Source organism: Delphinus delphis, chromosome 20 (genome assembly GCF_949987515.2).
Source record: "Delphinus delphis chromosome 20, mDelDel1.2, whole genome shotgun sequence".
Lineage (NCBI taxonomy): Eukaryota > Metazoa > Chordata > Mammalia > Artiodactyla > Delphinidae > Delphinus > Delphinus delphis.
The window spans coordinates 47,050,865-47,070,120 of record NC_082702.1 but is presented as its reverse complement, the minus strand read 5'-3'; the positions used below and the strand labels follow the sequence as shown (position 1 = coordinate 47,070,120).

The 19,256-nt window shown below is 54.7% G+C and overlaps 2 protein-coding genes across 3 annotated transcripts; one reads left to right on the top strand and one right to left on the bottom strand.

Moving 5' to 3' along the window:
• Positions 1-53: 53 nt before the first annotated feature.
• LOC132416072 (chymotrypsinogen 2-like) lies at positions 54-5,999 on the bottom strand. Its single transcript, XM_059999303.1, has 8 exons — positions 5,973-5,999; positions 5,482-5,683; positions 2,287-2,390; positions 2,084-2,163; positions 1,664-1,742; positions 1,142-1,322; positions 930-1,063; positions 54-277 (listed from the first exon to the last, which is right to left on the bottom strand). The coding sequence occupies exons 1-8, from the start codon at positions 5,997-5,999 to the stop codon at positions 116-118; spliced, it is 969 nt and encodes a 322-aa protein (XP_059855286.1). The 3' UTR covers positions 54-115.
• LOC132417087 (chymotrypsinogen B) lies at positions 5,755-18,712 on the top strand. 2 transcript variants are annotated; one of them, XM_060000700.1, is made up of 7 exons: positions 5,755-6,148; positions 16,066-16,169; positions 16,292-16,371; positions 16,473-16,551; positions 16,808-16,988; positions 17,900-18,033; positions 18,494-18,712. In XM_060000700.1, the coding sequence occupies exons 1-7, from the start codon at positions 6,058-6,060 to the stop codon at positions 18,653-18,655; spliced, it is 831 nt and encodes a 276-aa protein (XP_059856683.1). In that variant the 5' UTR covers positions 5,755-6,057; the 3' UTR covers positions 18,656-18,712. The 2 variants fall into 2 exon arrangements, with proteins under 2 accessions (XP_059856683.1, XP_069396341.1); XM_069540240.1 differs by lacking the exon at positions 5,755-6,148 and adding an exon at positions 14,230-14,281.
• Positions 18,713-19,256: the final 544 nt, after the last annotated feature.

The window sequence follows — 19,256 nt, the reverse complement described above, 5'->3', positions numbered from 1 at the left end:
GTGGACTCCCAGAAGCCCCAAAACAGGTCACAGACACCATCAGCACGTCTTCCACTGGTTTATTGAGGCTTTGTGGAAGCAAGGTCAGCAGGGAGGCCAGGGTGAAGCCTGGTCGTCAGTTGGCTGCCAGGATGTGCTGCACCCAGGGGATGAGTTCAGTGACGCGGGCATACACGCCGGGGCTGGCGGTGGAGCAGGTGCCGCTGCCCCAGGATACGATGCCCACCAGGGTCCAGGCTCCATCCTTCTGGCAGACCAGGGGGCCACCAGAGTCGCCCTGCAGGACAGGGAGGAGGGGGCTTGGGTCTGGCAGCCCAGGTGGCCTGGCCCAGAGGCCACTGAACGTTGTTCCCAGAGCCCAGTCCCAGGCCTGATAGCCAGTAGAAGCTCAGAACATGCATATGAGAAGGATTATGAAAGAAACTTCAGCAGCTCCTGTGGTTTGTGCCCCTGGAAGTCTGGGCTACCCCCAGGGGTGGGGTCCTATAACAGAGGCTCAATAGAGCAGGTTTCACTGATAGGAGGAAAGCATGGGTGGTGCTGGCTGTGGGGCTACTGTGAGGGAGGAAGGGCTGCCAGACCCCTTCTGGAGCCCTTTTGGGCCACCATGCTCTGCTGCCCAGGCTGTGCACTGCACAATTCCAGGAGGTGCCATTACTCAGACTTTGATATTAGTGGAATCTTGCAATATGGCAGCTCTGAGACCAGAGCCCCTTGCTCTGGTACCTCTCTGCTGAGGTCACTGATGACCCTCCAGGAGCCCTGTCTTCCCAACTACTCAGGCAGGAATGCCCAGGGAGAGAGTGACAGGCCCTAGAAAGAGGTCTGCCTGCTACTTCCATTTCTTCTCTCTTTGCCCAAGCCCTTGGCCTGGGCTTTGGCCTGAACCCACCCCACGCCGGGAGGGAAGGGAGCCTAGGAGGCCATACCATGCAGGAGGACACGCCGCTGGCGCCGGCGCAGACCATGCTCTTGGTGATCTTGCTGCCCCAGTATTTCTTGCAGTCGGTGTTGGACAGGAGGGGCAGAGTCGCCTGCTGCAGCCTGTCGGGGGTGTTGGCATCTGGAAGGGCAGGGTGGGTGGTTAGTGACTGCTGCCCCTACCTCCCACCTGGCCAGCCAGTGGTCTCTCATCACTCACTGGTGTGTTTGGTCAGGCCCCAGCCAGTCGTGGCGCACAGCGTCCCGGCGGGGAAGTCATCGTTAGCGCTGGGCAGGCACACGGCGGACACGGTCTTGGAGAAGCGCGCAGGCGTGGCCAGCTTCAGCAGGGTGATGTCGTTGCTGTTGGTGAACGGGTTGTACCTGCGGTTCTTGAAAACCTGTGGGGCAGGGCCAGACAGCTGCCTTTGGGGTCTGGGAAGAAGCCGACCGGGGCAGAACCTGGCGCCAGGCTACCCCTCACGGCCTCAGTGCTCCTCCGTGGACAATGGCCTGTTCAACTCGGCAGCTCCTTCCACGGCCCCAGGAGCCCGAGGCCCAGGACCAAGGTGCAGACCTTACCCTCATGGAGCTTTGCATACCCTGCTTTCTGCTTTGCCCCATCATGATGGGGTATTGGGGTGACCGGGAGGAGCTGGGGCCCTGGGGGTTAGCCTGGGCTGCACACTCCCGAGGGTCCACCCTGCCTGGGGTCACACCTGGACCCTGGGGGCTGCCATACCTTGGCAATCTTCAACACCTGGATGTCCTCGGCGTCTGAGCCCTGGTCAAACTCCCCGGCCACGACCAGGTGGGATGTTCTGGAGAGGGCCAGAGAAAGGAGTGGTTCCTGCCATGAGGGGGCATTTGGGATGCAGGGTGCTTATGTGTGTGAGTGCACGCGTGTGCACGCGTAATGCGCATGCGTGTCTTTGTGCGTCTGCACACACGGCTGTGGTGTCGATCAGAGATGGAAGCTCAGAATCTCAACTGGGCCTACAGCCCGCCATGTGTTTTCCCAGGGACCCCTAGGTCACTGGAAGGACCTGGGTTTGCTACACATTTCCAAATAAGAAACTGGGAAATGAAGGCGTTAAAGGGCAAGTCCTCAGTGCTGGAGGAAACCACCCCAAGGGGTTTCTTGGGGACCCCGGGCTCTCACCTGACACTGCAGTGGGCGGCGGTGACCACCCAGTCCTCGCTGATGAGGGAGCCCCCGCAGAAGTGGAAGCCGGTGCTGTCCTGGAGGAAGATGGGGAGGGTCAGCCCCGCCCAGACACCAGCAAAACCAATCTGGGCAGCAGCGCCCAGCTGGGCTAATACCCCAGTGCATCCCCCTACTCGTGTGCAGAATTCCCCCCTCACCTGCAGGGACACCTGCCAGGGCCAGGAGCCGGGGACAGCCTCCTCCCCGTTGACGATCCTGGACAGGCCACTCAGCACAGGGTCGATGGCAGGGACCCCGCAGCCTGAGGGTGGAAGTATGGAGTGAGGGGTGGAGGCCAAGGTCCCACCCAGGACTCACCGCCCCAGGAATACGCCGGGGACAATTCAGGCTGACATGTGCTCCAGCCCAGACAAGCCCAACAGGCTGAGCTTGAGGTGGTGGCAGGGCCAAAGCCTGGGCTGGGAGGCCCTATCACTGCCTACCTCAACCACTCTGAGTCTCAGTTTTCCCACCAGCAAAATGGGGATCTTACAGTTGGCTAACCTCACAGAGTTGGTATAATAAGGATGAAAGATGCTTTGCCTTAGTAGACAAAGCAGGCAAAACAGGAACTTGCTCAGTTCCTGGCACACAGTGAACAAAAGTGGAAAAGTTTTAAAAGGGCTGGTTCAAGGGCATGAAAGGGCTGATGGGGGCCAAGCCACACTTGCTCATCATCTGAGCCTGCTTGGGAGCCACCAACTATTCACAGAGCTTTCTGTCCCTCTGGAATTGCTGCCCCTCCTTGCACACGATGCGAGGCCCCAGGAAGGTCCACCTCCACCCCGGGGGGCCTCACACTGGCTGGTCTGGTCCAGTCCTCCCAGCATCCTCATTGTAGAGATGGAGCTGGTGAGGCTCAGAGAGGGAGAAAGACTCGCTCGGGCTCACACCACCACACACAACTGAACTGGGAGCAGGGACCCCGCTGCTCCTTGCTGGCCTTGGGGTTGGTGGGGCCAGCACCCCTTCCAGCAGTTGGTGGAAGGGTAGGCAGCCTTTCCGGCCTCTGCCTGCCCTGGTGCTCACCAAAGGCTGTGCCCAGGAGGGCACAGCAGGAGAGAAGCCAGAGGAAGGTCATGGTGCCGCAGTCAGGGAGGTGTAGGACGCCTGCCTGGAGGGCTCCCCATTATATCCCTGTGCACCAGGCTGTTATCTGAAGACCTTGAGGTGATAATCCCTTTCCTGGGCATGTGTCCCAGTGGGCAGGATATGCCAGAGCAGGGCTGGCATCAGGGCCTGGGATGGCAGCAGCTGGGGCCAGGATCTAGGGCAAAGTTGGGGCCAAACAAGGCAGCCCTCCACCCACAGCTAAGGGGAAGGGGACATTCAGGTTTCCTCCTCCAGGCCCTACCTCTAGAGGGGCCCTGCGGGCAGCAGCCAGGCCTGGGCTGGATTTGAGCCCCAGCCAAGTCTCTCATGGTCTGGAGGACCTTGGACAAGTAATTTAGTTGGTCTGCAGTTGTTCAAAACCCCATGGGCAGTGTGGTCAAGTAGGGGGAGGGGCAGGGACCAAAGCATGGTGAGGGGACAGGTGACCAGTGGGCTGAGGATGCTCCCCTAGTCTTAGGATGGCCAAGAAGGCTCAGTGGCTCAGTTCAATATCAGGGGCAGTCACGTGGGCTGGTTCAGAGGGCAAGCTGCCCACTGCCCGTTCACGCGGAGTCAGGCCCCTCCACCCAGGCATCCTGCCCTTGGAACTGAGTACATGGCATTCAGGTGCAGGACTGGGCCCAGGGCCAGCCAGGGGGCCTCTGCTATCATCCCAGCAAGAGCTTCTGGAGGCTACACCAGGCGGGAAAGCAGGGGGCAAGGAGGCCTGTTTCGGGTGGGCAGCAGGGCCCTTTCCCAGCAACTGGGAAACTGGGGAGGGGGAAGTTTGAAGGTGAGGCTACCAGGCACAGGGCAAGTACTCCAAAACACATAGGCAAAACGATATCTTACGGCTATTTTTTTTTTTTTTTTTTTTTGCGGTATGTGGGCCTCTCATTGCTGTGGCCTCTCCCTGCTGTGGCCTCTCCCGTTGCGGAACACAGGCTCCAGACGCGCAGGCCCAGCGGCCATGGCTCATGGGCCCAGCTGCTCCACGGCATGTGGGATCCTCCCGGACCGGGGCACGAACCCATGTCCCCTGCATCGGCAGGCGGACTCTCAACCACTGCGCCACCAGGGAAGCCCACTTATGGCTATTTTTAATTTCCATTGCATTGATGATTGTTGTGTGGTGGGTCACAGGTTTCAGCACAAAACAGCTGTGGGGCCTTGGGCAAGTTACCCTCTCTGATCCCATTTCTAAATATGTAAAATGGGGATCCTTAGACCAAGGGTCCCGCTTTATGAAAGGGCACAGTCCATACTGAGTGTGCTGGGACCAGGCCTAACACAGTCCACGCTGGTCAGACCTGGTACTTCTCCTTCTTGACTTGCCTGTGGGGTCCCTTTGTGCTTTCTAGAAGACTGCCAATAACAGGGAGGGATGGCCACAGTGCATTAGGTGGGAAAGCAGGGCACGAAACAGGATGCAGAGTGTGGCACCATCTGTGTGAAACCCACCACTTGTGCAGTTCCATCCATCCCATCAACCAGCACTTACCAGGCCCCTGCTGGAACAGAACAAACGAAAGAAACACAAATTCCTGACTTACAAGCTTAGGTGGGAAAGGGGTGGGGAGTTGATGGAAAAGAGTTAAAAAAAAAAAAAGTAGGGGGCTTCCCTGGTGGCGCAGTGGTTGACAGTCCGCCTGCCGATGCAGGGGACACGGATTCGTGCCCCGGTCCGGGAAGATCCCACATGCCGCGGAGCGGCTGGACCCATGAGCCATGGCCGCTGAGCCTGCGCGTCCGGAGCCTGTGCTCCGCAACGGGAGAGGCTACAACAGTGAGAGGCCCGCGTACCGCAAAAAAAAAAAAAGTAAAATATACATTACTACCAGCTAAGGAGTTATCATTATCATTGTTATTATTATTATTAATACCGAGGCAGGAGGGCCTCACTCCGAAGGGGACATTAAGTTGCTACCCAAGAGTTTGCCAAGCTATCTGGGTGGAGACGGTGTCCAGGGAGAGGGAACAAGGAGGGCAAAGGCCTGGTGGAGGGAGCCTGGGTGGCACCAAGAGCCGAGAGGACACGAGGCAGGGCGGAGAGGCCAAGGGTCCGACAGAGAAGGGCCCTGGTGAAGGTACAGGGCTGTCCCGAGTGTCTGCCAAGATGCGAGGTGGCAGCCGCCGGGCCTGAGTGGGGGAGGGGCGCGGCCGGTGAGGGAGGGCACGCGGCGGCTCGAACCCACCCGTGGCTGTGGCCTTGGGAGCCGACAGCTGGCCCGAGTCCTGCCCGCCCAGCACCCCCTACTCACGGTTGCCAGAGACCTGGGAACTCGCGCAGCTGCGGGTGGGGGCGGGGAAGGCGGCCGCCGCAGGTGCTCGACTCCTGCTGGGGGCGGGGCCAAAGCTGACTGCGGCCGGGCGCGCGGACCTCCGCCCGCCCCGCCCCCTCGCCTGGCGTTTCGACCAGAGAGACTGCGCACTCCGCAGAACGCCCGACCCCGAGGAAGAACGCTTAGGCTCGGAGTGTTAGGTGCCCCCCATTCTCCGAAACGCCGGGCCCTGAACTTCCTGCCTCTGGGCCTTTGCCCGCTCTGTTCGCTCCCTTTAGAAGGTCCACCGCCCTTCCGGCCCCGGCCCTGGCCGTGAGCGCCTCCTTGTAGGCAGCAGTTCAGCCTTAGCTATGGCTGACCAGCGGCAAAGCCGGCGTCAATCAGAGGCCATGGATGAGTCGATAGATCCCTGGACCCAGAAGTTGTTTAGCCAATCAAGTTTACAGTAAAGAGCATTTTCCTGGGTTCACTTTGTCGCTGATACTTTTCTCTCCCATCCTCGGGTTTGGAACCCTGCCTCATCTCTAGACGCCTGGAGCCCAGCCATCTCTGCTCATGCAAACTCCCAGGGAGAAGGTACAGCCTTGTTCGCGGGTTGTCTGCCACGTCAGAAAACCTTCACTCTGCACCTGTTACCTCGTTGCAGGTATGTGGCGTCTAGTGTGTTTAATGGGCAGTGCTGAAATCAGCCCACGAACAGGTGTAAATCAAAGAAAGTCACTCAGGAGATGACCCAATGCACGGGGACCCTCATGGGGTCGGCTCTCTCCCAGGCAGCCTGGGTTTGGGGAAAGAGCTTTGCTTGGATAGGGGGCCCTAATCCAATCCCTGCCCAGCCACCTCCTGGGATTTGGCCTTGGGAGTGGTGGTGTGTCAGGGTTCCAGGTCCTGACTGGGCGGCGGGGCAGTGCGCATGCGTCCCTCCAGGACCCGCATCTCTGAGACTGTGCCATCTTCTTCGAGGCAGGAACTCAGAAGTCAGTTTTCTTAGATGAAGGAGCTACTCCTCTTGAAGTCGTGTCACTGAGGGGGTCAAATCCCAACCCTCTGTTTTACTAAAAATAAGATATATTGAAAGTATAATTTACACATGGTAAAATGCACAGATCTTAAGTGAAGAGACGGATAAATTTTGACATATACATACCATGTAACAAACGCCACAACCACGATATAAAGTATCATCACCCCCACCATACAGTATGCTGTCTTTGTGTCTGGATTCTTTCACTCCACCAGATGGTTTTGCGATTCACTTGTGTTCCTGCGTGTATCCCCAGTGTGTTCCTTCTTATTGCTGAGTGGTGTTTCACTTCATAAGCACACCACACTTTGTGCACCCATTCTCCGGCTAGGACATTTGGGCTGTTACCCCTCCCCCACCCCACTCCCTTTTTTTTTTTTTTTTTTTTTTTTTGCGGAACGCGGGCCTCTCACTGTTGTGGCCTCTCCCGTTGCGGAGCACAGGCTCCGAACGCGCAGGCTCAGCGGCCATGGCTCACGGGCGCAGCCGCTCCGTGGCATGTGGGATCTTCCCGGACCGGGGCACGAACCCATGTCCCCTGTATCGGCAGGCGGACTCTCAACCACTGTGCCACCAGGGAAGCCCCCTACTCCCTTTTTGCTCCTTGTAATGAAATGATTCTCAGCCCTAAACATAGGCAGGCAAGAAATGTAGGTTTCTTTTTTTTATATTAGAGAATGAAATTTGAATTTCGATCCTTTATTCTGCCAGGAGTCTCACTGGAGAGTCTAACAAAGAGACTGTTTCTAAAGGTGTGGCCAGGGTTTAGGGAAACCATAAGGAGGTGCAGGTCAGCATAGGGCTAGGGTCAGTGGGCCTGGAAACGCAAGAGTGGTTACCTGGCCCCTGGGGAGGGCGATATGCAAGGGGGAGGCCGCCAACAGGAGCTTGGCCTTTGTGGCAATCAGTGAAGACCACCCCAATGAGAACGAGTAGAGGCTGTTCATTCGGAGCTTGCTATAGCCTGGCAGTCAGGCAGCATCACTTTTCCATTCCCACCAGTAATGTATGAGGATTCCAATTTCTCCACAACCTTGCCAAAACTTATTTTCCATTTAAAAAATTATAGGTGTGAAGGGTTACCTCACTGTTTTTTTTTCAATTTTCAAAATTGTGCTAAAATACATATAATATAAAATTTACCATCTTAATCATTTTAAGTGGACAGCTCGGAATGTACTAAGTGCATTCATATTGTTGTGCAGCCATCACCGCCATCCATCTCCAGAACTCTTTTTTAATTGAAGTGCAGTTGATGTACAATATTGTATGTCACAGGTGTACAATATAGTGAGTCACATTTTTTAAAGGTTATACTCCATTTATAGTTATTGTAAAATATTGGTTGTATTTCTCATGTTGTACAATGTGTCCTTGTAGCTTTTTTGTTTTTTCTTCCCCCCGACCTCCCTGCCACGGCATGGGGGGAGGGTCTTAGTTCCCCTGACCAAGGATTGAACCTGTGCCCCCTGCAGTGGGAGCGAGGAGTCTTAACCACTGGACCAGCAGGGAAATCCCCCATGGAACTTATTTTATACATAATAGTTTGTACCTCTTAATCCTCTACCCCTATATTGCCCCTCCCCCCAGAACTCTTCTCATCTTGCAAAACTGAAACTCTATATCCGTTAATCTATATCTCCTACCCCCAGCCCCAGGCAACTAGCATTGAATTGACTATCCTCAGTACCTGGTATAAGTGGAACCATACGGTATTTGTCTTTTTGTGATTAGCTTATTTCACTTGGCATAATGTCCTCCAGGTTCATCCATGATGTAGCATATGTCAGAATTTTCTTTCTTTTTGGGTCTGAATAATACCCCATTGTTTATATATATATTGTTTATATATACCACATTTGGTTTATTCATTCATTGGTCAATGGATACTTGGGTTGCTTCCTCGTTTTAGCTACTGTAAATAATACTGCTATAAATATGGGTGTACAAATATCTTTTTGTAATATTTATTTAATTTTTTAAGTGAAGTAGACTTGATTTACAATGTTGTGTTAATTTTGCTGTACAGCAAAGCGACTCAGTTATACACATATGTACATTCTTTTTTTAAATTAATGAATTAATTAATTTATGGCTGCATTGGGTCTTTGTTGCTGCACACGGGCTTTCTCTAGTTGTGGCGAGCTGTGGCTGCTCTTCGTTGCAGTGCACGGGCTTCTCATTGTGGTGGCTTCTCTTGTTGCGGAGCACAGGCTCTAGGCACGCGGGCTTCAGTAGTTGTGGCATGTGGGCTCAGTAGCTGTGGCTCGTGGGCTCTAGAGCGCAGGCTCAGTAGTTGTGGCGCACGGGCTTAGTTGCTGTGTGGCATGTGGGATCTTCCCGGACCAGGGCTCAAACCCATGTCCCCTGCACTGGAAGGTGGATTCTTAACCACTGTGCCACCAGGGAAATCCCTATACATTCTTTTTTTATATTCTTTCCATTATGGTTTATCCCAGGATGTTGAATATAGTTCCCTGTGTTATACAGTAGGACCTTGTTGTTTATCCATTCTATATGTAATAGTTTGCATTTACTAACCCCAAACTCCCACTCCATCCCTCCCGCATCCCCTCCCCCTCCCCCTTGGCAACCACAAGTCTGTTCTCTATGTCTGTGAGTCTGCTTCTCTTTTGTAGATAGGTTCATTTGTGGCATATTTTAGATTCCACGTATAAGTGATAGCATATGGTAGTTATTTGTCTTTCTCTTTCTGACTTATTTCACTTAGTATGATAATCTCTAGCTGCATCCATGTTACTGCAAATGGAATTATTTTGTTCTTTTTTATGGCTGAGCAATATTCCATTGTATATATGTACCACATCTTCTTTATCCATTCATCTGTCAATGGACATTTAGGTTGTTTCCATGTCTTGGCTATCGTGAATAGTGCTGCTATAAACATAAAGGTGCATATATCGTTTTGAATTATAGTTTTGTCCGGATATATGCCCAGGAGTTGGATTGCTGGATCATATGGAAATTCTATTTTTAGTTTTCTGAGGAACCTCCATACTGTTTTTCATAGTGGCTACACCAATTTACATTCTCACCAACAGCGTAGGAGGGTTCCCTTTTCTCTACACCCTCTCCAGCATTTGTTATTTGTAGACTTTTTAATGATCGCCCTTCTGACCAGTGTGAGGTGGTACCTCATTGTAGTTTTGATTTGCATTTCTCTAATAATTATTGATGTTGTGCATCTTTTTTTTTTTTTTTTTTTTTTTTTGCGGTACATGCGGGCCTCTCGCTGTTGCGGCCTCTCCCATTGCGGCCTCTCCCGTTGCAGAGCACAGGCTCCGGAGGCGCAGGCTCAGCGGCCATGGCTCACGGGCCCAGCCGCTCTGCGGCATGTGGGATCTTCCTGGACCAGGGGACGAACCCGTGTCCTCTGCATCGGCAGGCGGACTCTCAACCGCTGTGCCACCAGGGAAGCCCAATGTTGTGCATCTTTTCATATGCCTATTGGCCATCTGGATGTCTTCTTTGGAGAAATGTCTCCCTCCAGCCCCAGGCAACTAGCATTGAATTTGGCTGTTCTAAGTACCTGATGTAAGTGGGATCATACAGTATTTGATTTTTTGTGATTAGCTTATTTCACTTGGCATAATGTCCTCCAGGTTCATCCATGATGTAGCATATGTCAGAATTTTCTTCCTTTTTGGGTCTGAATAATATTCCATTTTGTGTGTGTGTGTGTGTGTGTGTGTGTGTGTGTGTGTGTGTATATATACCACATTTTGTTTATTCATTCATCAGTCAATCGACACTTGGGTTGCTTCCATGTTTTAGCTACTGTAAATAGTGTTGCTATGAACATGGGGGTACAAATATCACTTTGAGACCCTGCTTTTAATTCTTTTGAGTATATACCCAGTAGTGGAATTGTGGGATCATATGGTAAATCTATTTTTAATTTTTTTTTTTTTTTTTTTTTTTGTGGTACGCGGGCCTCTCACTGTTGTGGCCTCTCCCGTTGCGGAGCACAGGCTCCAGACACGCAGGCTCAGCGGCCATGGCTCACGGGCCCAGCCTCTCCGCAGCATGTGGGATCTTCCCGGTCCAGGGCACAAACCCGTGTCCCCTGCATCGGCAGGCGGACTCTCAACCACTGTGCCACCAGGGAAGCCCTATTTTGCATTTTTTGAGGAATTACCATATTGTTTTCCACAGTGGCCGCACCATTTTACATTCTCATCAAGAGTGCACAAGGGTTCCAATATCTCCACATTCTCTCCAATTCTTATTAATTTGTTTTTTTTCTTTTTCTTTTTTGTTGTTTATATTAACCATCCTAATGAGTGTGAATTGATACCGCGCTGTGGTTTTGATTTGCATTTCCCTAAAGACTGGTGATTTTTGATCACTTTTTTATGTGCTCATTGGCCATCTGTATGACTCCTCAATATTTATAATCACCACTGATGCTGTAGGAACTTAGTGCCCCAGCCACATGACCGCCAGGGCCTGTTTCCACCTGCACTTCAGCCTCTGCCGCCTCCCATGTTAATTTGAGTAATTGTGATGCCACTGCGTGCCATGGGCCACCAGGTCTCATCTTCCCCGGCAAAGTTGTCCATGGACCACTCCAGTGTGTGAGCTAACCAATCCCAGAATCCCATGTTCAGTGGTCCTGGGGCCACGGTTACTGTATCAGTCATGGTCGTGCCTGAGAAAAGGTGGCACGTTCAAACTGGGTTATTTGAGGAAAGTTTGAATAAAGGGAATTTTTACAAAGGTGTGGGCAGGGTTTAGGGAACCAACAAAGGATGGTGAGGTGTACAGGGTTCTAGCAACAATGGGGACACACCTAGAGCTGAAGTGACACAGCGGGAGTAGTTGTGGAACCCAGCAAGGGTGGCTGAGCAGACAGAGCCACCTGAAAGGAGCCGAGCTGTCCGTGGCCTCTGCAGAGGAAGACAGCCAGCCCACAGCAGCCTCCCAGGGAGGGAACCCAGAGAATAAATACCCGACTTCTCTCTCCTCCCCCGTCTCCGGCTCTGACCCCAACAGGAAGCCTGAGAGCCTGGAAGCTGTTCTGCAGTCTCGTCCCTGAGGGCCAGTCTTGCTGTAGGCCAGCAAGGTGGAGAAGGATGGAGAGTGGATCTGAAGGGGAAAACGGAAGACATCCACAGCCATTCTTACAGCTATTCTGTATCACTTCAGATGCTGTTAGTAATAGAGCAGGTGGCTAACAGTGGCGAAACAACAGTGGTTTGCTTTTCTCACACAGCAGGGATCTGGAGGTGTGCAGTTGTAGCCTTTCGCTCAGCACTGGGCGATGGTGTGGTTCTGGTCAGGGTCTTTCTTCTCTGGTCTCAAGATGGCGGCCAGCCCCGCCTCCCCTCAGGACTCAGCCAAAGTGCAGGAGGAGAAGGGCTGGGCTTCTCCTCACCTCTTTGCCTCCACGGGATTACGTTCATCAGAGCTCTCCCCCCGCCGCCCCCAGAGCTGGGGTGGCGTGACGCTCCCCGGGAGCCCTCCACGGGGACAAGAAGGGGGAGATGGCTCTAGGTGAGTGGCAAAGGCTGTCCCTCCTTGTGACGGGACGGTCACCCTGCTCCCAGGGAGTACTCACCTCGTGGTCTGGTTTGAACGAGGGGATGGGTGGAGCAAAAAGGGATCCTTCAAAGTAAGAAACACACCAGCCAATGTGCACAAATCTCTGTGGGCCGGGAAGCGCTCCCTCCCCTGTGACACACCCTCCAAGGCCATATCCCTCCTGCACTCTGCTCCGCCAGGAGTTTACTTTCCCAACAGACCTCAAGAGCCAGTGGCCTCAGGCTGCTTCCGTTTCCTGCTCTGGAAAAGTCCTCGAGGCGAGGAAAATACAAATGTCTTTTCTACCTGCTTGGAATGAGTGAAGGAAAAACAAAACGAAACAGCAAATGTTAATATTTACATAAATTACCTTGGCCTGGAATTCAATATGGATTCCTTATGCTCAAAGCCAGGGCTGACATCCCTGGCCTGAACCCAGTCTGTTAAAATATCACAAAGCTTCAGACCCGGTTACCAAGCAGCTGCTGGCCCCAGTCTGTTTGCCCCCTGAAATTTGGCTGTCTCCGCCCTCCCCCAGCGAACAGGGTTCGGGGCCTCCGCGGGCCAGTCCCTGCCGAAGCCACTGTTCTCCCTGGTCAGAGCTTCTGCTCAACAGTCGTTAAATAGTTTGAACATCCCCCTGCAGAGAACACACGACTCTAAAACAAAATTAAATTTACAGCTCCAAAACAAAACTAAAGTTACAACTCAGAGACAAAACTTCAAAACTAATCAAGTCCAAATCAAGACCTGTGACATTGTCCTGTTTGCTCTGACCCACTTCTCCCTAGATGACCATGGCCCTGTGGCCGCAGAGCCCCGGAGGCCTTGGAAGCAGGTGCAGTTCACCCAGTCAGCATATTTTCCTTCTCAAACCGGCTCAGCAGTGAGGCCCAGGCTGGATTGTCCAGGGCAGCAGCTTTCCAGACCCTCTCCAGGTTTCTCAGACTCATCCTGTTCTTTTCTTGTTTGTTTCCTGTCTGTGTCTCTCACTGGGGTCTTGGACCCATGAGTGCAGGGGTGCCCTGTGCTCTGTTCCCGTGGGTGCTCCAGTGTCCAGATCAGGCGCTGTCCCAGGGGAGAGAAGGAACTTGTGCCCATGGTGCTGACAAGTCTTCTGGCCTCCACTTACGGCAAACGCATCACTGGTGTATTACCTACATCTGTCCTCTTCTCGTTGTTCTGTGACAATTAAAATCGTTTTTCCGTTTTCTCCATGTGTCATTTGATGGTGTGAAATCAAAGCCCCATTTTATATGAAACTCAAGCGTTATGTGGTGACCAGTTCCTTAAGTTGAGAATGATGACAGGAGAAGAGAATTCGGGTGAGCTCAGCGGCAGATAAGGGACAGCCAGTCAGCATGTTTGCCAGCCTGTGACCCGCCCACAGCCACCCATGGGGGCGATTCCTTCATGCCTACATGTGTCCTCATGCAGGCTCTGAAGCTGCTTGGCTGGGCTGGTTTCAAGGTGACCCTCTGGATGACACGGCGTCTCTGTATGATACTACACTTCAAAAAACATTATTTATTTATTTGCCGCGCCGCGAGGCATGTAGGATCACAGCATGTGGGATCTTAGCTCCCCGACCAGGGATCGAACCCGTGCCCCCTGCAGTGGAAGCACGGAGTCCTAACCACTGGGCCACCAGGGAAGTCCCATCCCGAGTCTCACATTGAAAACCCTCTTCGATGAGAATGCGAGGCCCCCCAGTGATGACCAGCTGGGATTCTTTGGACCCCACGGTGGGGTTGCCTGTACTGAGGAGCTGGGAATCCTCCCTGGTGCACTGGGAGTGGCAGAGCCCCCGGCCCTGCGTTCTGGTTGCAGAGCTGGGCTATGCAGGGCCTGAGCTCCCAGCCTGCACACTGGCCTTGCCCGCAGTGTCCTGGGGATGCCAGGCGTTGCCAAGTTTCCTGGGTGACATTGTGCCAGGGCAGCTGCCCTTTTTCCAGGGGCTGGATGTCCCCAGCTGAGAGCCAGTACAGGCTTCGAAGGGGGCTCGTCCCCCCCACCCCCGTCCCGCTTATCGCCCAAGGTTCCTGGATAACAGGAGGGTGGCTCTCAGGCCTCTCTGGCTGGGCTGGGCCTGTGGGGTCCCAGGGGATATAAAAGGAGCCGCTGGGGCAGGTGCCCCGTATCTCCCTGACGGTAGCAGCATGGCCTTTCTCTGGCTCCTCTCCTGCTTCGCCCTCCTGGGGGCCGCCTTCGGTGAGTGCTGGGGCTAGGGGCGCCAGCCAGGTCTGGGAGGGGGCTGAGGAGTACTTCCCTGAGCCCCTAATGGCACCGCAGCCAGGCCCCATCAGAGGCTGGAGGGGCTCTGTCCGGAGCAACCTGGGGGCCTGGCCAAGAGGGAGATCTGAGCCCCCTTCCCTGCTCCCTTGGGCCTCACACCCCGATAGGCAATCGAGCCTGCAGGGAGGAGAGGGGTCCTTCTGGAGCTTTCTGAGCCCTCACACCCTGCACTGGAAGGGTGGAAAAGGCCAGTCTGGGCCGCACCGAGATCTGAGGCCCCAGAAGTGGCTCAAGTTGGGGAGCTGTGGGCAGAGAAGGGTGTGGTAGCAAGAGCCCTCCCACGGCCTCCACCTGGGGTTTTTATTTACTCTTCTGGGCACTTGCTAAGCGTTTCATTTTCTATTAAAAAAAGATGAAATAGTGAAAAATACAAAAACTAATATGACATCCATGTACCTTCCATTGGGATTTAGCGAATGTTATCTTTTTCCAGGTTTGCTTCAGGTATTTCTTTTTAAAACATAAAACAGATTCAGCTAGAGTCCCCTCTCCTCCTCGGAAGGTGACCCCTATTCTGAGCTCACTTCTGTGTGGATTTTACAAATTTACTACACATTCATAAGTCCATCAACACAGTATAACATTTGTAAGAACTTACATGAACTGTGTTATCCGCTACATCAGGTTTATAACATGCCTTTTCCCACCCGGGTGGTTTTAGATTTATCCCAGTTCGTATGAAGACCCAGCTTGTTCACTTTAATCGCTGTAAAACACTCGGCTGTGTGAATACATCACAGCTGATATTCTAATCTTCTTGCTATTACAAAAGAGTGGATTATGTTGATGACATGTTTTGGTGATAACAACCTTCAGTGAGTGGCTGGTGCATCCCCCTGTCCCCAGGGGCGGGATGCCGGTCCGGGCATGCGGCAAGGCCTGCATGACCCCCGGGTGGCCTGGCTGGTCATAAGGGCTGTACCTGCCCAACTTTCTTTACTGTCGCCAAATTGTAAAACCTGTACGCAGGTGCCGAGAACTCACCTGGTCCTGACACAGCAAATGCGTCAGGGACACATTAAGTACACGTGACTTTTCTCATTGTTTTGTGACAATTCAGGTCCTTTGTTTTCAGTTTCCTCAACGTGTCCTTTTACGGCATCAAAGAATCAAAGTCCCGTTGTATTAAATAATTAACTAAAACTTTATACAATGAAGAGTTCCTGAAATCTCTGGGACTAGTGAATTCAGTGTAAAACATACCCCCTCAGCTGTCGGAATTCTGGGTCCCCCAGGGGCTGGGGTTATCAGATTTGAATTCCATACCCCCCAGGCCCCACCAGTCTAATGGGTGAGCTTTGACTTGTGAGGTGAGATTGTTTGCTCCCCAGTGTACTGAGGAAAATGAGCATCGGGGATTCAGTGACTGGTCTGAGGCTTCACAGCAAGGAAGGGTGGGGCCTAGGAGTCCAGGCAGGGTAGTCCGATTACTCAGCCTGTTTTCTGCTCTTTCAGGCAGGGTGGCCCTGGGTGGGAGCAGCCCTGTTCCTCTGCATCCCTGGATGGGACACTGGGGTCAGCAGGCTGTATGTGGGGATCCTTGAGTCCACAGGTGGAAGGCACCAGGAGAAGTTTTTTGGAGGAGGGGGGAGTGTGGCAGAGGATCCTGAGTCAGCCTGGGCAGCTGAGCTACAAACCAGGATTTCTGCAGACTGGCTCCGGGTCTCAAACCTTCTTCCTCGTCCCCTCGCCCTCCTCAGGCTGCGGGGTCCCTGCCATCGACCCTGTGCTGAGTGGCCTGTCCAGGATCGTCAACGGGGAGGAGGCTGTCCCCGGCTCCTGGCCCTGGCAGGTGTCCCTGCAGGTGAGGGGGGAATTCTGCACACGAGTAGGGGGATGCACTGGGATATCAGCCCAGCTGGGGGCTGCTGCCCAGATGGGTTTTGCTGGTGTCCGGGCAGGGCTAACCCTCCGATCTTCCTCTAGGACAGCACCGGCTTCCACTTCTGCGGGGGCTCCCTCATCAGCGAGGACTGGGTGGTCACCGCTGCCCACTGCGGGGTCAAGTGAGGGCCCGGGCTCAGGGTTCTGCTTCGGGCTCCAGTCTGGGGTGGGGGAGGGGAGTAGGGCACGTTCTCAGTCCTCAACCCCCATGTGATTCCCCCAGAACCTCTGACCTGGTGGTGGCCGGGGAGTTTGACCAGGGCTCAGACGCCGAGAACATCCAGGTCCTGAAGATTGCCAAGGTACGCCCAGGCCCTGCTGGGCCGCCCCGGGATCAGCCGCGGGGCTCCAGGCAGGGGCAGGGGGGCGAAGACCCTTCGGCCGCTTGAGAGACAGGAGCCAAGCGCAGATGAGGCCGGTCTCAGGATTCTCATTCCGGGCTCCGATGGGTCTGTTTCCGCTGAATGGATTGCCAGGAAAGGAGCTGGTCTCCTTGAAACCTGGAGATCCCCGACTTAACCCAGGGCCTTACCTCGTCTTTCTGGGCCCCACCCGCAGGTTTTCAAGAACCCCAAGTTCAACATGTTCACCGTTCGTAACGACATCACCCTGCTGAAGCTGGCCACGCCCGCGCGCTTCTCCGAGACTGTGTCCGCCGTGTGCCTGCCCAGCGCCAACGACGACTTCCCCCCCGGGACGCTGTGCGCCACCACGGGCTGGGGCAAGACCAAGCACAACGGTGAGCGGGCCGTGGCCTTTCCATCCACGAGGCGTGTCCGGGGTAGGGGCGGCCTGAGCCGCAGGAGTCTCCAGGTGGGACACATGTGGCTCTTTTAAAAATGTTTTAGTCTAAACTCCTATACAGTCATCAATCTTTCCATTTCTTTATTTAAAACGCTCTCAATTAAAAGGCTACCAGACATGAATAAAAATGAGGGTTAATAATATATACGTAAATAGTTTCTGAAGAAACACCTAAGTACCAGCAAGTCTCGCCCCCTCTCACCTGCAAGGAGAGGGACAGCCCGGATTTCCCTCCAGACTGAGGAGGGCGGTGCGTCCAGCGCCCCTGAAGTCTGGGCCCGGAGTCCAGTGTCCTGGTCGGTTCGGGCCTGAGCGCCCAGGTGCCCCCACCGGCCCCCCACTGCCCCCCCAGCACTGCTCCATCCGCAGGTTCTTCCTCGGTGTCCTGAGTTCTTCTGCCCCGGCCACGGCCCCCGGCTGGTCCCATAACAGGACAGAAGCAGCCGGGAAAGGGCAGCAGGAGGGAGGTGCTCCCTCGGGGGTCCCTTCCGGTGTCCCCGGTGAGAAGGACGTGCATCCCCTTCCCTGGGGGGGAAGGACGGCCCCTCCACCCACACACAGTGGCCGCCAGGGCCCAGGGCGCGCGGGGCTCCGAGGCAGGACCTGTTGCAGCAGCTGCTGGAAGCACAGTCCCCGCTGCCTGGTGTGGAATCGCAGAGGAGCCGCGTCCCAGACTCCCTGAAGGTGTCAGGGAAGGTTCGAAGCTCGGTGTCCACGATCATCGCGATGGAGGAAGACTGGGACCTTGCAGGGGGAGGGCGGGGCTCAGGCGGCCCCTGGTCTCTTCTCCCCAGGGGCGGGCTGGTGGCATGAGGGGCCCTGACCCCACGCCCTCTGTCCTTCCAGCCCACAAGATCCCCGACAAGCTGCAGCAGGCGACCCTGCCCATCCTGTCCAACGCCGACTGCAAGAAGTACTGGGGCAGGAAGATCACCGACGTGATGATCTGTGCGGGCGCCAGCGGCGTCTCCTCCTGCATGGTACAGCCTAGCTCCGCCACCCTGCCCGCCCTCACTGCCCGTGCCTCCCCTGGCCAGGCCAGGAGGCCCACTCCTCTCTGCCATGACCTGTCTAACTTCATGCCCTGCCCAGTGCCCCAGTGAAGGGCTGGACCAGATGCCCCTGGTGAGGGCCGGCTCTGGCCAGGTGTGGTGTGGGGCTTCCCAGGCGTATTTAATCTCACACCAACCCCACGAGCTGGACGCTTCAGCCTGTTTTACAGCTGATGGGGAGGCTGAGAGGATAAGCCACCTGCCCCAGGCCCTCCAGGAGTAGGTGGCAGGGCTGGGGCTGCCATCTGAGCAGATCTGAGTCTCCTGTGCACAACCACTGGGCCCCCACTTGTGCTTTGTCTGCACCCCTGGACTTGCCAGGTCAGGGCACACCAGGGCCCTGGTACTCCCTTTCAGGCTTGAATACAAGTCCTATCTCCTCCTGCAGGGTGACTCTGGTGGCCCCCTGGTCTGCCAGAAGGATGGAGCCTGGACCCTGGTGGGCATTGTGTCCTGGGGCAGCGGCACTTGTTCCACATCAACACCTGCTGTGTACGCCCGTGTTACTGCACTCATCCCCTGGGTACAGCAGATCCTGGCCGCCAACTGAGCCCAGGGCTCCTGCCATCCCAACCCTGAGAGTCCCCAATAAAAGCATCTGTCTGCACATGTCTCTCTGTGTGGCCTGGGCGACGTGGGGCTGCAGTGGTCCCTGTCACCCACTAAGGGGAGGTGTTACTGCTCCCTTTCCAGGCTGCCTGTACCCCAGCAACCCCCCTCTCAGGAAGCTGAGTCTTTGTAACTCATCCTCCCTCCTCAGGACTCCGTCCTGGGGTAGAGCCCAGGGACTAATTGCTGGAGGCAGCTTGGCCCATGGAGCTTTCTGGAAGGCAGGAGTCTCGGCCAGGCTGTGCAGTCCCCGGAGATGGGCATTGGGAAGGCACAGTGGGACTGTGGAGATGGTCTTTCTATCCTCCTTGGTTCTTCACTGCACATTTCTGTAAGACCCATTTATCCCGACGATTCCTGTACTCTCTGTCATAGATGGGCCTGGAGCAGGCATCTATTGCCCCCAAAGCACTGGGTTTAGGGGGGAAGCAGACAGAATTACAACAGTTCATTTCCCATTTTATCCTCCCACAGTCAGACCTATAGCCTCCGCCATCAGTCACGGCACTACGTGTCGGTCACGCACAACCCCGGTTCACATC

Excerpts from the sequence above, each read along its gene's own strand:
- LOC132416072 (XM_059999303.1), bottom strand. The coding sequence starts at position 5,999 with ATGGGAGAGAAAAGTATCAGCGACAAA. Across the intron at positions 5,684-5,972 it reads AGAAAAGTATCAGCGACAAA|CGTTCTTCCTCGGGGTCGGG; the intron begins GTGAACCCAGGA and ends TCCGAGCCTAAG. Across the intron at positions 1,323-1,663 it reads AGGTGTTGAAGATTGCCAAG|GTTTTCAAGAACCGCAGGTA; the intron begins GTATGGCAGCCC and ends CCTGCCCCACAG.
- LOC132417087 (XM_060000700.1), top strand. The coding sequence starts at position 6,058 with ATGCAAACTCCCAGGGAGAAGGTACAGCCTTGTTCGCGGGTTGTCTGC. Across the intron at positions 16,989-17,899 it reads GGGCAAGACCAAGCACAACG|CCCACAAGATCCCCGACAAG; the intron begins GTGAGCGGGCCG and ends CTGTCCTTCCAG. Across the intron at positions 18,034-18,493 it reads GCGGCGTCTCCTCCTGCATG|GGTGACTCTGGTGGCCCCCT; the intron begins GTACAGCCTAGC and ends CTCCTCCTGCAG.